This window comes from Zeus faber, assembly GCF_960531495.2.
Source record: "Zeus faber genome assembly, chromosome: 13".
Classification (NCBI taxonomy): domain Eukaryota; kingdom Metazoa; phylum Chordata; class Actinopteri; order Zeiformes; family Zeidae; genus Zeus; species Zeus faber.
Window position 1 is genome coordinate 11,925,927 of NC_137198.1, and position 14,412 is coordinate 11,940,338.

At 45.4% G+C, this 14,412-nt stretch overlaps 1 protein-coding gene across 1 annotated transcript in view; it reads right to left on the minus strand.

The window, feature by feature from the left end:
- grhl3 (grainyhead-like transcription factor 3) overlaps nucleotides 1-6,031 on the minus strand; it is a 10,660-nt gene extending 4,629 nt beyond the window's left edge. The window contains exons 1-8 of the mRNA XM_080012846.1: nucleotides 5,952-6,031; nucleotides 3,937-4,111; nucleotides 3,759-3,823; nucleotides 2,629-2,938; nucleotides 2,254-2,493; nucleotides 1,477-1,588; nucleotides 1,275-1,369; nucleotides 89-247 (exon numbers count right to left, since the gene is read on the minus strand). Of these exons, the coding sequence (XP_079868972.1) occupies nucleotides 89-247; nucleotides 1,275-1,369; nucleotides 1,477-1,588; nucleotides 2,254-2,493; nucleotides 2,629-2,938; nucleotides 3,759-3,823; nucleotides 3,937-4,111; nucleotides 5,952-5,968 (1,173 nt within the window). The 5' untranslated portion in view covers nucleotides 5,969-6,031. The remainder of the gene's footprint in view (nucleotides 1-88; nucleotides 248-1,274; nucleotides 1,370-1,476; nucleotides 1,589-2,253; nucleotides 2,494-2,628; nucleotides 2,939-3,758; nucleotides 3,824-3,936; nucleotides 4,112-5,951) is intronic.
- Nucleotides 6,032-14,412: the final 8,381 nt, after the last annotated feature.

The following is a 14,412-nucleotide window of genomic DNA, read 5'->3' on the forward strand; positions in this document are numbered from 1 at the left end:
TCCTAGGGGTGGCATGGCACCGCAGGCCATGTCCGTGTTTTCTTAAGATTTGGGATTTCCAAATGAAAATTGTGGGCCGGCGGCTTACCTTATCGCAGAAGATCTTGATCTGGCAAGCGGCTCGGTGGATGAGCTGGTTGGTCCCTGTGCTGAAGTCATAGGTGTCTATCTGGAGGTTGAGAGGTAAACCCTTCACCCCTTTCTGAGAGGAGAAGTCCGTACTCAAGGAGTTGATGCCGATGTACACCTGATACGAGGAGGAAAGAGAAAGAGAAGAGTGAGACACGGATTTCAAAGAGCGGGTTATAATTGCCCGCAATGATTAAATCAGCAATTTTGCCTAATAGGTTTTGTGCCGAGGCCTTATTCAATTATGAGCTGCGCATACAGTTTTAATGACATTATTAATCGATCAGTGGCGTAAGTTCTGTTATTCTTTGTTTTGGCCCAAAGCCAACGTTCCTGACACCCTTTGTCCTATTGTGAGACATTTCAACAGGCTTATTTCCATGCAAGGCGCCAAAGTCAACCAAAGCAACATTCGTAACGCAGCGACATCGACCCGATGTTGGCACAAAGCTATGTTTTTTGGACTTGAGGACAGATGCACAAACAGAAAGCGCTGAGGGATGACGGCCGGTGACAGCTAGTTTACCAACTCCGTCCCTGTGGAGCGTTTATGAGCTGACTCCATCCTAGCACCGTCATCGCCTCCATGAGCTTTCCTTTCTATTCCGCATCAAACATGTCCTTGTTGATCCTTCTTTGTCATCCTCCATATACTTCCGCCGTGCTTTCCCTTTCGGCTTTTCCGTCTCGGGAAAACAAACTGAGCAGGATGCTGGCTCTCTGTCTCTTTGTTCCACTTTTAAAATATAAAACCATTCTTTTCCTCTCTATAAATCCCTTCTGTTCATCGTATTCTACCTGTCTGGGTTGTTTCTTTCTCCCTCCCACCCTCCCTCCCTCGCTCCCTCCCTCCCTTGGCTGGCGGCAGGTTTCACGGCCGCGCCCAGGAGCCTAAGGGCCACCGAGAAGCTGCAGCGAGACGCGCTGTTTGCCTGCTGTGGTGACAGGAGCCTAGGGGCTAAACACATATCTGGCATTCCCGTCTTCCCTTTTCGACCACTCCTTCAGTCTTCATTGCTAGGCCTTCCCTCCTGTTGATCCAAAATCACTGCACACCTTTTAAGTGTGTGTGTGCGTGCGTGCGTGCGTGCGTGCGTGCGTGTGTGCATGTGTGCGTGCCTGTGTTTATGAGACTGCATGTTTACCTTGGCTTCCTCGTTGGGGTTCCAGACAAAGGACAGGGCGTTGAAGGCCACCTCCTCTACATTGCTGATGCCGCTGAACACTTCTTTGTAATCGGCTGTAGAAAAGACAGGGATTGCTCACGTCAAATCACCAGATTTCGCTACTCAAATCGATTCAATCATTTTGGAACTTCTCAGAGGTTCACGGTGGAGTGGGACTTACCGATGTCGATGACCCTTTGCTTGACAGTGGGCTGGCGCGCGTGCCAGTGGTTCCAACAGCGGAGCTGAAGCTCTGGGCTTTTGTCGTTCTCAAACACGGTCATTATAACCGTCTGGATGTGGCAATAGGGGAGTGGGAGAAGAGGAGGAAAGAGCAGAAACACGGCATGTGGAGTTAGTAGTTGTGGTTCTTTATGCCTGACTCTAATTCCAAGAATGACCAAGAACTCTCCTCTTCAAGCAATCGCACCTTCATTCGTCACTCCAAATCCAGCTTTTCTCTGTGGATTGTCATCTGCTATGAGAAATTAGCTTTTGGCTATTTGTTTATGTGCTTATCCACTTATGTACCTGACAAAGGAGAGGGGGTGTTGCCTATGTTTTTAGACTGCACCACACCTTTCACTGTCCCCACATTTTTTCTTTCTTTACTCAGGCCGGACAATTTAAGTTGCCTCGAACCTCCTGCACTCCTTAATACACCACATCAATAATAACAATGCGTCGTGGGAGAATGTGTCATCGTCATTGGCATCAACGCAGGAATTAGTCACCAGAGAGATGGCTCCTTGGGAGGGACAGAGATTTAAGGAGAGGTTTGCCCTGTGATGCGTAACGATGTACCTATCCATGGCCCCATGACATGAGGCTGGAGGGAAGCCATTTGCCGGTGTACTCAGTGATTACAAAAAAAAAGTTTGCACTCATTGTGAGCTGTGCTTTCTCGAGTATGACCATCCGTCTTCACCGTGTGTGATCCTTCCCAAGTGGGACTCACCTTGACTTTGGTGGCCGTGAAACCAGCGGCGCTGTCCATTCCCTGAAGGGTGATGGGGTAGAACTGTCCTTTGTTGAGGTAGACCATGGGAAGCTCTGTGGACTTGTGGAGGGAGGCTGGCGGAGATCCTAGGGCAAACTGGAAGTCACTCCTGTATCTCTCTGGAGGGGAGCTAGTGTAGGAGTCTGAGTAGATGGGACTGGATTGGTCCTGGGAGAACGGGTCACTGTAGGGGAGAGCCTGGCATCGAGGGGAGACACAATGAAGAGTTTTAATAAGGGAAAGGGTGCGTGAGAATAGAAGCACTAGGTATTGATGAGGAGCTTGACCAAATGGCCCAAACTTGCTAACTTGAAATCCATTTTTAAAGGTTACCTCATTACTGGCATCTGCAAAGGCTCCTGCCTCAGTTGGCCACTTCTGGAGCAAGGTGTCAAAGATGTTGTTCAGGTCTTGCTTGTCATAGCTGTCCGTCGTGACACTGGCCGTGGTCAGGGTGGCGTAGCTGTCTGAGGTAGGGGCCACAGCGATGGGCAGGGAGATGTTCTGCTTGACTGAGGTGCATAGGGAAGACGTTTGAACCTCCTGGTGGTTGCTGGTGGGGATGTTGCTGTCGGATAGCATCTTCATGATGTTGGCTGGCATCTCCAAGGTGAGCATCTCAGGTGAGGAGCTAATCAGAGTCCTGAGAGTGAAGTGGGGAAAAACAAGAGATATGTAAATTGATAAATCATTGTAGGGGTATACCATTTCTCACATTATCAGAGAGTCCATCCATTAATTAACAATTCTAGCAAACAAACTACTCTCTAATGTGACGGTTTGACTGATCACTGTGCTGATTATACAGTAGGCCATACAGAAGCCTTTTCAAAAGCACATATGCACTGACTCTGCAAACGAGCGACGGTCAATAAATGCGCCTCAGCTCTCGTGTTTCCGAAGCTTTTGAGCACACACAGAGCTACTGCCAGTCACCTGCAAGAGGCTTGGAGTTTGGGTGGGAACTGTTTGTCACTTAATCCAGGTTTTTTTTTTCCCCTGTGTTTGAGTTTCTCCTTGGGTCATTGAAAATGTTTGAGGGACAACACAGTACCCCCAACAATGGCCATTTTTCACCCTTTAGGTAAAAAAGGAGCGGTATGGGGGATAAATCAGTAAAGGGGAGAGTGATGAAGAGATGGACGGATAACGCTCGTTGTGAAACTCATTTGGCACAAAAAGCGAGGAAGGGGAATGGATGGAAAGAGGGATAGGTGGAGGTGCGGTGGAGTGTAATCCCTCCTGTGGATTACCCTCTCAACTGCTGCTGACCTCCCAAATGCCCCACCTTTCTCTTTCCCCGTCGCACAAGAGTGACTGACAAAGGGAAGCGAACGGTGCACATTCAAAAGTTAAATCCACAATGATTGCATTCATTTACAGGCCACCATGTCACCAGTGGTCCATCTGACAGGTAGGTTTTGGGTCTCAAACGTACCGGAATGCCACACTCACACACTTACCTATCTGTCGGCTTGTACATGCTGCTGCTACAGTTGCTGGCGGGCATCTTTGGTTCCTTCTGGTTCTGTTTTAAAAAAAAGTGCTTGAAATTAGTTTTGATAGCTTGAATCTTAAAGTGTGCATCAACCTCAGTCCTCAGCAACCTGCGGTGCAGCATTGATTTTTGGGGTTTGCTACCTTGCACTGTTCGTAGAGCATGGTGATGGCGGTCAGGTCGTCTCCCGGGTTGAGTCTGGGTTTCGTTCGGCTCGGGTCAGGAGCCGAGGTGTCCAGGTAGGACCAGGAGTCCATGATGTAGTTGGTGTAACGGTTGTAGTTGAAGTTCTCGTTCTGCAGAACCAGTCCCAGAGTCCTGTGGAGAGAAGTAAAAAAGTGACGTTTAATTTTATTTGCTTTCAGATGGAATCTTACCCCCCCCCCCCCACACACACACACACACAAAAAGAAACCCCTGTCAAATGTTTTCAAAATGGTGGTTTTCCTGTCACATGAATGCTGTTTTGAAAAGTAATATAATTATCAATATTGTGTGAGGGTTGATTCTTCGGACGTGTTTTGCCAGAGAAGGATTACTCTTGTGTTTATAAGTTGTCTCCACCAGCCCTGGAGCACTTTGTGTACTTGCCACAGAGCAATCGAAAGGTTTCGATTGCAAAACCACAAAGCTGAGTAATGCCACTTAAATGTGCGGGTGTTAGGAAGATAAAAGGTAAAAAAATAATGATAAAATCACTGGCCACCCACAAACATCTATGAGCCCCCCCCCCCCACCAACACACACACAAATGTCTTTGGTAAGAAGGCCTGACTCAGCATATCATGTTCGAAAAAAACAGCTCAAAAGGCAATAATCCAGGATTTATTTGTTTAAAGGGGGGACTCGGTGGAAGTCTCAATGACAAAGAGCAGCGAAATAGAGATTTGTTTGTGATTATTCCCGGGTGGGTACCCGGGATAAGCCCCACGTGAGTCTGACTGAAGCGGCCGAGGAGCAAATAAAGGGGGTTTGCTCTGGATAAACAACTAATTAAATGTGCTGACAGCAGCAGACCACAGGCGTTTCGCAGCCACAACCTCGCTTTGGGACATTTTAAACATTTCTGAGGGTTCCTCATATCACACCGCCATTTCAATGGCTTTTTTTTATGCAACATTTTTTTTCTATTATTAAATGTTAGTCTTTGCACTGTGAGGAATCGTCCTAAATACAAATAATGGCGACCAAAGAAAAATAAAAGCCCCCACCCAAGCAAAATCAGACACCTGTTTTGAGATGCACCTGTGTATCTCTCTCTCTCTCTCTCTCTCTCTCTCTCTCTCTCTCTCTCTCTCTCTCTCTCTCTCTCTCTCTCTCATCCCCAGCCAAATAACCGCACTATACTTTACACCACTTAGTTACTCTGCAGACGCCCGTTTTCACTCAGGTACAGACCGAGGAGGTCGCGTCTCTGGTTTCACCATTATGTAACTCAATGCATTACGCACTGACATGGTTCTCTCTCTCTCCCTCCCTCTCTCTCTCTCTCTCTCTTCCTCCCTCCCTCCCTCTCTCTCTCTCTCTCTGACACCTCGAGAGGAGATTCCAATTTCCCCCCGTCCCTTTGTGCTGTCTAGCCCCTAGGTGAGTGTCAACACAACCCGAAACACAACGGTCACAACCACGGGACACCCCACTTGTTGCCTCTGTGTGTGTGTGTGTGTGTGTGTGTGTGTGTGTGTGTGTGTGTGTGTATGTGTGTGTGTGTGTGTGTGTGTGTGTGTGTGTGTGTGTGTGTGTGTGTGTGTGTGTGTGTGTGTGTGTGTGTGTGTTTGAGACAATCCATATCAGTTCCCTGTGCAAAAGACCCTTTCCTTAAAAGTGTTTTTTCACATGGGGGTCTCATTGCAAAGGGAATGGTGGGAGTGGGGGGCAGGGGTGGGGGTCATATCCACACTGGATATCTGTCATGAACCACGTATTTTACTACAGTGCTGTTAGAATTAACCTCGAAAATAAGCTCTAAAATAGCAAAAAATACCCCCAAAAACCTCCATTGTTCACAATGGAGATACAGTGTTTGACTCTGTAAAGCTGACACTATACATAAAAAAAATAAAAAATAAACAGTAAACACCTTATTTTATGTATATCATATACAATACATTAAATATCATTCATGATTCATTAAGAAGATGTATTTTAAAGGACTTACTCGGTCTCCTTGGTCATGTCTCCAGTCCAAGGATAGGTTCCTTTAAATGGAGTCTCTTTCGTTCTCTCTCTCTCTCTCTCTTTCTCTCTCTCTCTCTGGTTTACTTCAAGTCAGTCAGGCAGAGAGGACTGCTGACACTCGGATGAGTCAAGTGTTGTGAATCCTTCTCATCGCGGGCCCAGATTTATTTCATGCCGGCAGGTAACTTCCCTGGCTGCGCTGTGATTGGCTGACAGGAGGTGAGACAGGTGCCCGACAGGACAGGTGTCGGAGGATTAACCCTTCCAGGAGCGGGGTGGTAAAAGAAACTCGCCTGCCGTGTTTATGCATGCAGCGAAGGGGAGCGCTTTGCAGGACAATTAGAGGCAGAGGTTTCTGAATCCCCCCATTAACATGCCCAGATAAAAGAGTGAGATCGGGGATCCCTGAGGTGCGAAGGGTTTTATAAAGTCTGAGAAAGAGAGAACACGACAGGAACAAGGCTTTAAAATGGTAATTGTTTTTCCAGTATCATTTTTTTTTGGAGGGCTGCTGCATCCCACTGCCATTTCCATCTCACACAGGGGTTTTGATGTCGTATTAGTTTGGGAATCGATGCTTCGAGGGAACTCGTTGCTCTTTTGATCTAAGTCGAGAGTGTTTGTAGGAATTAAGTTTTCGCTGGAAAAAAATATTCATTTTAAAATGTTTCCTATTAGATGTTTGTGTAGGAAACTACAGGAAAACCCAATGGTTAAAAAGTCCCTTTTAAATAAGGGCACATTCTGTCATTTAAGATAAATTAAAACTGTAATTGTGTAATTATAGGTGTGCTTTGTTATTTTGTGTGTTGATTTGAAAAAGAAGTAGAATGTCATACAGTAAAATGGTAAATTTGGAATAAAAATTGAGTAATATAAACTGATTATTCTAAAGAGGCACTGAATCATTGTACCCTTTCATTTTTTATATATATTTCAAAACACAGTTATCAAAGCAAGTTAAACTCCTCCTATTGTTTTGTTTTCGTTTTTATTACATCACCTTATGTCATTTCCCAGACACACTTGTCCAAAGTGTTTTTTTGGTCCGTTTTTTTTATGAATAGTTAAACGGGAATTTATTTGTGGTCAAAGAGAAGGAAGTGCGGCTGATAAATTATTTTAAGTAATTATCAAAAGTTGGATTGGGCTTCTTGGAAGGTGAGGCACCGTGTCACATAGCTTCTAGATCTCTATCAGAATAACAGTCCTGTCCACCCACACACACACACACACACACACACACACACACACACACACACAAACACACAAACACACACATTACACAAGGATTACGTGTATAGGTTTATTTTTTTGTGTGTGTGTAAGAGAGAGAGGGGAGGGTGGATTTCCTGAGGGTTCCTAAGAGTCCTGAAGGTATCTGGTGTGGTCAGACATCAGGCTGCGTGCTGTACAGCTTGACCCCCCCCGCCGCCCCCTCCACCCCCCCCCCCCCCCCCCCCCATCCCTACACCACACACACACACACACACACACACACACACACAAACACACACACACACGCATACAAAAATATCTACACAGAGCCCCACGGGTGATTTGGCAGGGAATCAAGAGAGAGAGAGAGAGAGAGAGAGAGAGAGAGAGAGAGAGAGAGAGAGAGAGAGAGAGAGAAATAGACACAGAAAGAGAGAAAGACAGAGAGAGAGAGAGAGAGAGAGAGAGTGAGGGAGAGAGGGGGGGAGGGGGGAGGGTGCACTTTATGGGACACACCCTCATTACAGTGTGCAGCAGGCCCTCAAAGCTCATCAGGACAACTTATAATTCACTGAATTCCTGAAAGTCACACATCTGCTACATGTCATACCAGGGAGATTTTGACCTAAAATATTTGAACAGAAGACAGGAAACACTGGTGTATTTTCTTTTAATACTGTGTATTTCTTTGAGCTGTATCGGGATGGGAGGGAGAGAAAGTGGAGGAAGAAAAGCTCTTTCCACTTTCTTGGTGAGTGTGAATGACCGACTCTCTCTCTCTTTGTCCAAACTGCTCTGCTCTCGATCTGCCCCTCATTAAATTTGCATATCAATATAAGAGCCCGTTTATCCCCCATAAGTGTTTCTGTCTTTATACTTTTTTTTTTTTTTTGCATTTTCTGAATGCCATTGAAAGGATGTAAAGGACAGAGAAATAATCACTGATGTGGCTCCAATTCCCAGATATTCTCTGTGGATTTCGGGACCAACTTTCTTCTTTCAACAGACTTGCGAGTTTTTTTCATCAAAGCACGGTTTCATGTACAAGGGCCCGTCAAAGTGCTACTCACAAGGAATAAAATGCAAAATATTAAAGACAAAGAGGAATAAAAGCAAAGAAATTAAGAGTTCAAAGTCAGTTTTTTCATCGATTTTTTCTCATTTAATCTTCAATCACCAAGATCAATTTCTTGGTGAAAGAACATTCATATGCAGTGTATATAGGGAAGACTAAATTGCTACAAAATCATTTTAAGACCTCAAATGAATTGAACAATTTACTGTAAAGATAATATGAATATACTCTAACTACAGTACGTGCGTGTGTGTGTGTGTGTGTGTGTGTGTGTGTGTGTGTGGTGTGTGTATTTGTGATGTGTTTGTTCATTAATGTGTGCTCACATCTATATAGATGCTGCTTATAGTGTGTGTGTGCGTGATTATGTGTGTGTGTGTGTGTGTGTGTGTTTGTTCATTAATGTGTGCTCACGTCTATATAGATGCTGCTTATAGAGTGTGTGTGGGGGGGGGGGGGGGTGTTTTTGAAGATGTTTTGTTGACAATTTCGATTCCAATTTGTCAATCTACATGGAAACGTTTCACTTCACTTACATTTCACTGATTGTGAAACCTCGAACTGAGTGATCTGCGCCACGGGGCAAAATTCAGTCGACTGAGATGTTACCTGTCTCTGTGGTGCCGTACTGCACCTTGTCGTCTGGTTGTGTGACGGAGGAGGCTCCACTCCACGCGGGGAAGGAAGGGATGATGAAAAAGGGAGAGAGAGAGAGAGAGAGAGAGAGAGAGAGAGAGAGGAGAGAGAGAGGGAGAGAGATGAGTGAAGAGTGAAGAACAGACAGAAAGATGCATGAGTGTCAAGAAGTGTTCAAAGAAACTCAGCTATGCGGCCAGAAACCGAGAACACAAGAAATGCCCTGGAAGTGGCCTGGCTTTGGTCTTGTTTGTGTGTGTGTGTGTGTGTGTGTGTGTGTGTGTGTGTGTGTGTGTGTGTGTGTGTGTGTGTGTGTGTGTGTGTGTGTGTGTGTGTGTGTGTGTGTGTGTGTGTGTGTGTGCGTGTGTGTGTGTGCGCGCGTGTGTGTGTACGTGTGTGTGTGTGTGTGTGTGTGCGTGTGTTCGCTCATGTGCGGCGGTGTCCAAACAGCTGTCGGGGCCGCGCTCCACGCCTCACTTCTGCTGTGTAGGGCTTCTGTCATCGCCTCCCTCCTCCCATGATGTTCCTCTTCCTTTCTCGTTCTCTCTCTCTCTCTCTCTCTCTCTCTCTCTCTCGCTCTCTCTCTCTCTCTCTCACTCGCCCTCTTCTTTCTCCTCCTCCCTCCTCATCACCCACGTCACGACGGGTTGACCACCAAGGAGGACTGACGACACCGCCGATCAAAAGATCCTCCTCTGCGTTGTCGTTCTTTGGGGCGGCGACCCCCAGGACACCCAGGACACCCAGGACCCCCAGGACACCCAGGACACCCAAGACACCCAGGGGCGGTTTCGCAGACGGGGTCTAATCTGCTGCTTAATTTTACAGGTTTTCCCCTCAATTGTTCGTACACGTTTTCTGAAAACATAACTCATATTGTCAGAACACACAAATCCAAACATACACACACATACACACACACACACACACACACAAAGCGTCTTTTTTGTCGTTTTTCTTATGAATAGTTAAACGGGAATTGATTTGTGGTGACAGTCAAAGAGAAGGAAGTGCGGCTGATAAATTATTTTAAGTAATTATCAAAAAGTTGGATTGGGCTTCTTGGAAGGTGAGGCAGAGTGTCACACGGCTTCTAGATCTCTATCAGAATAACAGTCCTGTCCACCCACGCGCACGCACGCACGCACGCACACACACACACACACACACGCACCATCATATGAACAGAACCAATTAAAATTAAGTTAATTACTAAGAACCAATTGAACGCTGATGTGCTCAATGCAAAACACTATGAAGGGAAAACACTTGTACCAACGCCTTATCAGGAGACTGATGCCTTTTGCATGTTCGGTGTTCTACCTTCTACGTATGTGCAGTAGTCTGTTGTGAAATATCTTTGTCCAATGTTTTTATACTCAGATATAAAACACACAAATATACTTTAATATGAACAAAAATGCGTTTTTGATTTTTCCCAAAATACTGTCTATATCTCAACAAACACAACGTTGGATGTGTAAAGTGTTCTACATACAGAACAAATAATAGAGTAATGTACTGTATGCAGGGATTATTGAGTACCGTGTTGATATGCAGTACTAAATTACCGTAATGACAGTAGATTTCGTACCTATTCTAATTGTGGAAAGTCTGGCCAAATGATGCCGCAGTGAACCTGTTCAGTATGGTTGTACTCTGCCCAGCCGCCCTCGTTGTTAGACCTTGGTTGACCACATGGTCAACCAAAGGGGCTGTCATCAGAGTTTCGTCAGAGGTTATGGCTTTACTTGGTCTTCCTCCTCCCGTCCTCCTCCTCTTCCTCTCTCTCCTCCTCTTATGCCTCTCTCTCCTATGTTGGCATCCATTGCTCTAAAACAGAGTACAGTAGCTGCACCCGTGGCCCTTTCGTCACAGTAAAGCTCTGATTGATAATTGAACAATTCTGCAGTATTAAATATATAAAACAGTATTTTGTGAACACCAGCGATTTTATTCATGAGGATTGTGCCAAATATAGAGAATTGTGTGTAGTGTTTTGAAAAAAAAAAAAAAGTGTGGTTTAGAACTGTAATCCGAGTGTAAAAAGGAAATGTTTTTGCATTTTTTGCAGAATGAGTTCATGAGATTGGTGCATGAGTTGCAGATAATGGTCGTTGTGTCTCACTAACCAGTGTTGGTGTGTAAACAATTGAGAAAAAAACTGTAAAAGGAATGAGTTCCAGACTAGACCGTCCTAGACTAAGGTAACGGAGTCCTAATCAGCTCCTCCTGTCTGGTCTTGGTGCATGCTCTTAGTCCGGATCAACCTGGTTGACCTGGAGGCCTCAGCCATTCATCCAAAGGTTTAATTTAAACCTTCACTTCAACCTAGATTAGCTCTAATCTTCCTTCTGGAAATCACGTTTGTGAAACCAAGACTAGTACAATTCTGAGGCTATTTTACACCATGACTGAGGAAAGACGTTTCAGTTTGTCCAGATTGTAATGTCAGTGACTCTTCCCGAGCAAGGCTGTTTATCTCCCTATCCACAACATGTCACAGAGGTATGTGTGTGTGCGTGTATGTGTGTGTGTGTGTGTGTGCGCGTGTGTGTGTGTTTCTCTGTGTATGAGTTTGGTGTTTATATGCTTCTGTTGGTGTTGTTTGTTTTACTTGTGTGTGTGTGTCTGTGTGTGTGTGTGTGTGTGTGTGTGTGCGTGAGGTACAGAAGGCTACTGAAGGCTTACACTGGAGCCTGTAGCGATGCACTCTCTGCTCATAATGATGGGAATGCACCTGCTAGCGAGGGCCGGGGGAGCTGAAAAGAATACCTGAACTGAAATTCCTGCATTTGCATCACCCTCCATGTCCTTCATTTAACCCTCCATGCAAAAAAAAATTACATGTTTATTTGTTCATAATATTTTGTTACGTTAGTTCATCATACTGTGCATCACACCACAATAATGCATGACACAATGAAAGATAGATAGATAGATAGATAGATAGATAGATAGATAGATAGATAGATAGATAGATAGATAGATAGATAGATAGATAGATAGATAGATAGATAGATAGATAGATAGATAGATAGATAGATAGATAATGAATAATAACAGAAAATACATTGCTAAATGACATTGCTAAATTTACTGAAAATATACAATAAACAACAATATCAACAATATCACCGCTTGCCTTCACTGTGCAAATCCAAAATGTTATTGAAACGTTTCATTTTCTCCTCTTTCTCTTTGCGTGCATTTATTTTCATTTTTACCATTCTTATCATTTTGCACCGCCCCCTTGATCCCGTTCCGTTCTTCCTCCCTTTCAGTTTTGTGGGGTTATCACAGCAGGCAATCAGCTGTTGTGTCATACCACGCTTTCGACTATCGTGTGCATATGTGTGTGCGTTGGCATTTCTCCGCCCTTCTTTATTTATTTTTATTTATTTGTATTTTTTTCCGGTTGTGTCTGTGTGGCTCTCGCAGCGTTGCTGAGCACACATCGGGGGGTTGAACCTCCAATCCAGATCCCCCTCGGTCGAATCACCCGGACAGGGAAACCTCTTGGGCAAAGAGCCGCCGTCACATTTGTTTGGCTTGGACTAGAGAGGCTCCGGGAGTCTGAGAGGAGACCCCTCACCCCCTGCCCCGTCTCCCCCACTCTCCCCCCCGCTCTCCCCACTCCTCTCCCCTCCCCTCTCCCCTCCTCCGCCTCCAGTATCCCACCATCCCTCCTGCCACTCCCAGAAACTCCACGCAGGGAAAGAGAGAGGGCAGGAGTGGGGCATCGGGGGGGGGGGGGGGGGGGTGAGGGGCGGGGGGCGCATGCTAATGAAAAGGGGGGACATGACGGAAATGAGGGAGGACAGGGGCCGGGGAGGGGAGGGGAGGGAGGGAGTGAGGAAATAGCTTAATAATTCGGTGGTTTTGACACTGGTTCATTTGCATTTTTGGTATTGACAGCCGGAGGGCCGGGGCTGTAGAGCGCCTGCAGCAGGTTGCTCAACTCTGATCTCCGTGCAGAATGGAGCTCTGAGAGCTCGGTGAATGGACCGTTGGCGATAAGAGGGTGAGTCAGCCGTGTTGAAAGGGAGGCCTGCGCGTGTAAGCGTCGTCAGACATCTAAAAAAAAAGAAAAAAAAACAAAAAAAAACAAAAGGGGAGGTTTCGTGGAAATATCCAGGCCCAATTTTCACCAATTTTCATGTTGCCCCAGACCCGGGAAATTCAGAGAAATCCGACGGGGCCCGATCGTCGCCCCTGAAATACACACAAAGACGTTTTTCCCGAGGTATTACAGAACCAAGGGGAGAGAGACGGGTCGGGTATTTTCAGATTTGAATCATTAAAATTTGTTGCTTTTGTTTCTGTTTTTAATTTGTTTTTTTTAGCCTGTGATGACATGAAATGGAAAAGGAATGAATGGGAAAGGCTCAGAATAATAATATCAGCCTGTTATATAGTGAGAGGATCGTCCCAGACCAGCTCATCAGGAGGTGAGGATTGGTGACACCGAAAAAAAAAAAAGAATTGTGGGCTATTTTTTTAAGTTCCTAAGCACCCATACACACCCATACGTTCCTGTGGGGATCAGCTCTGGAACCACTCCCCTTGGATCCACCCGGATATTAAGCGTAAATTAGATAGAATAACACAGACCTGGGTGGACCTGAGGCATCTGAATGTGACCTTAGGGATTATAAAAGAGAAAGGTAGATTAAGACTAAAGAAGATATATCTAGGCACGTACAGTACTGTAGGCTCATACCGAACGTGTTTTGGTGAAAAGCTTGGTGAGTGTAGTGGAAAGGGAACCGCGTTCAGTCCTACTCCACCAGTCTACGTGTTTTTATTTTAGTCCACATGGAAGCATACCACTGAGAGGCAGATAAGGAAACGTGATGAATGAAAGATGTCCCCACACACACACGCACACGCATGCACGCACACACACGCGCACACACACACACACACATACACACACACACACACACACAAATACACACACACACACACACACACACACACACACACACACAAGTAAAACAAGCAACACCAACAGAAGCATATAAACACCAAACTCATACACAGAGAAACACACACACACACGCGCACACACACACACACAAACACACACACACACACACATACATACAAAGGCGAGAGATGCAGACAGGTGATAATCCAGTGTGTCTCACCGTGGGCTCTCATATATCTCCCAGTTCCACCATATCAGCTAACAGACAACTTCATCAAGTCTTGTCAATCACAAGAAACATATCTGAAAAAAAAAAAACTATCCATCACAAATTGATCCAGATAAAAGGTGTTTGTTGTCCATTGTATTTATTATTTTCTTATATGACTTTTATTCATTCTATCATGCATTGGTTCATCAGAACCAGAACAGAACCGCATGTCTACACATCTAATCTGCAGGATCTCGTCTGAAACATCTCTGACGCCAGTAAATAGGTAAGAGGGAGGCACCTGCAATGCACAACCTACACATGCACGCAAAAGGCATTGTGCGTTATAGTTGACGGGCGCGTGAGTC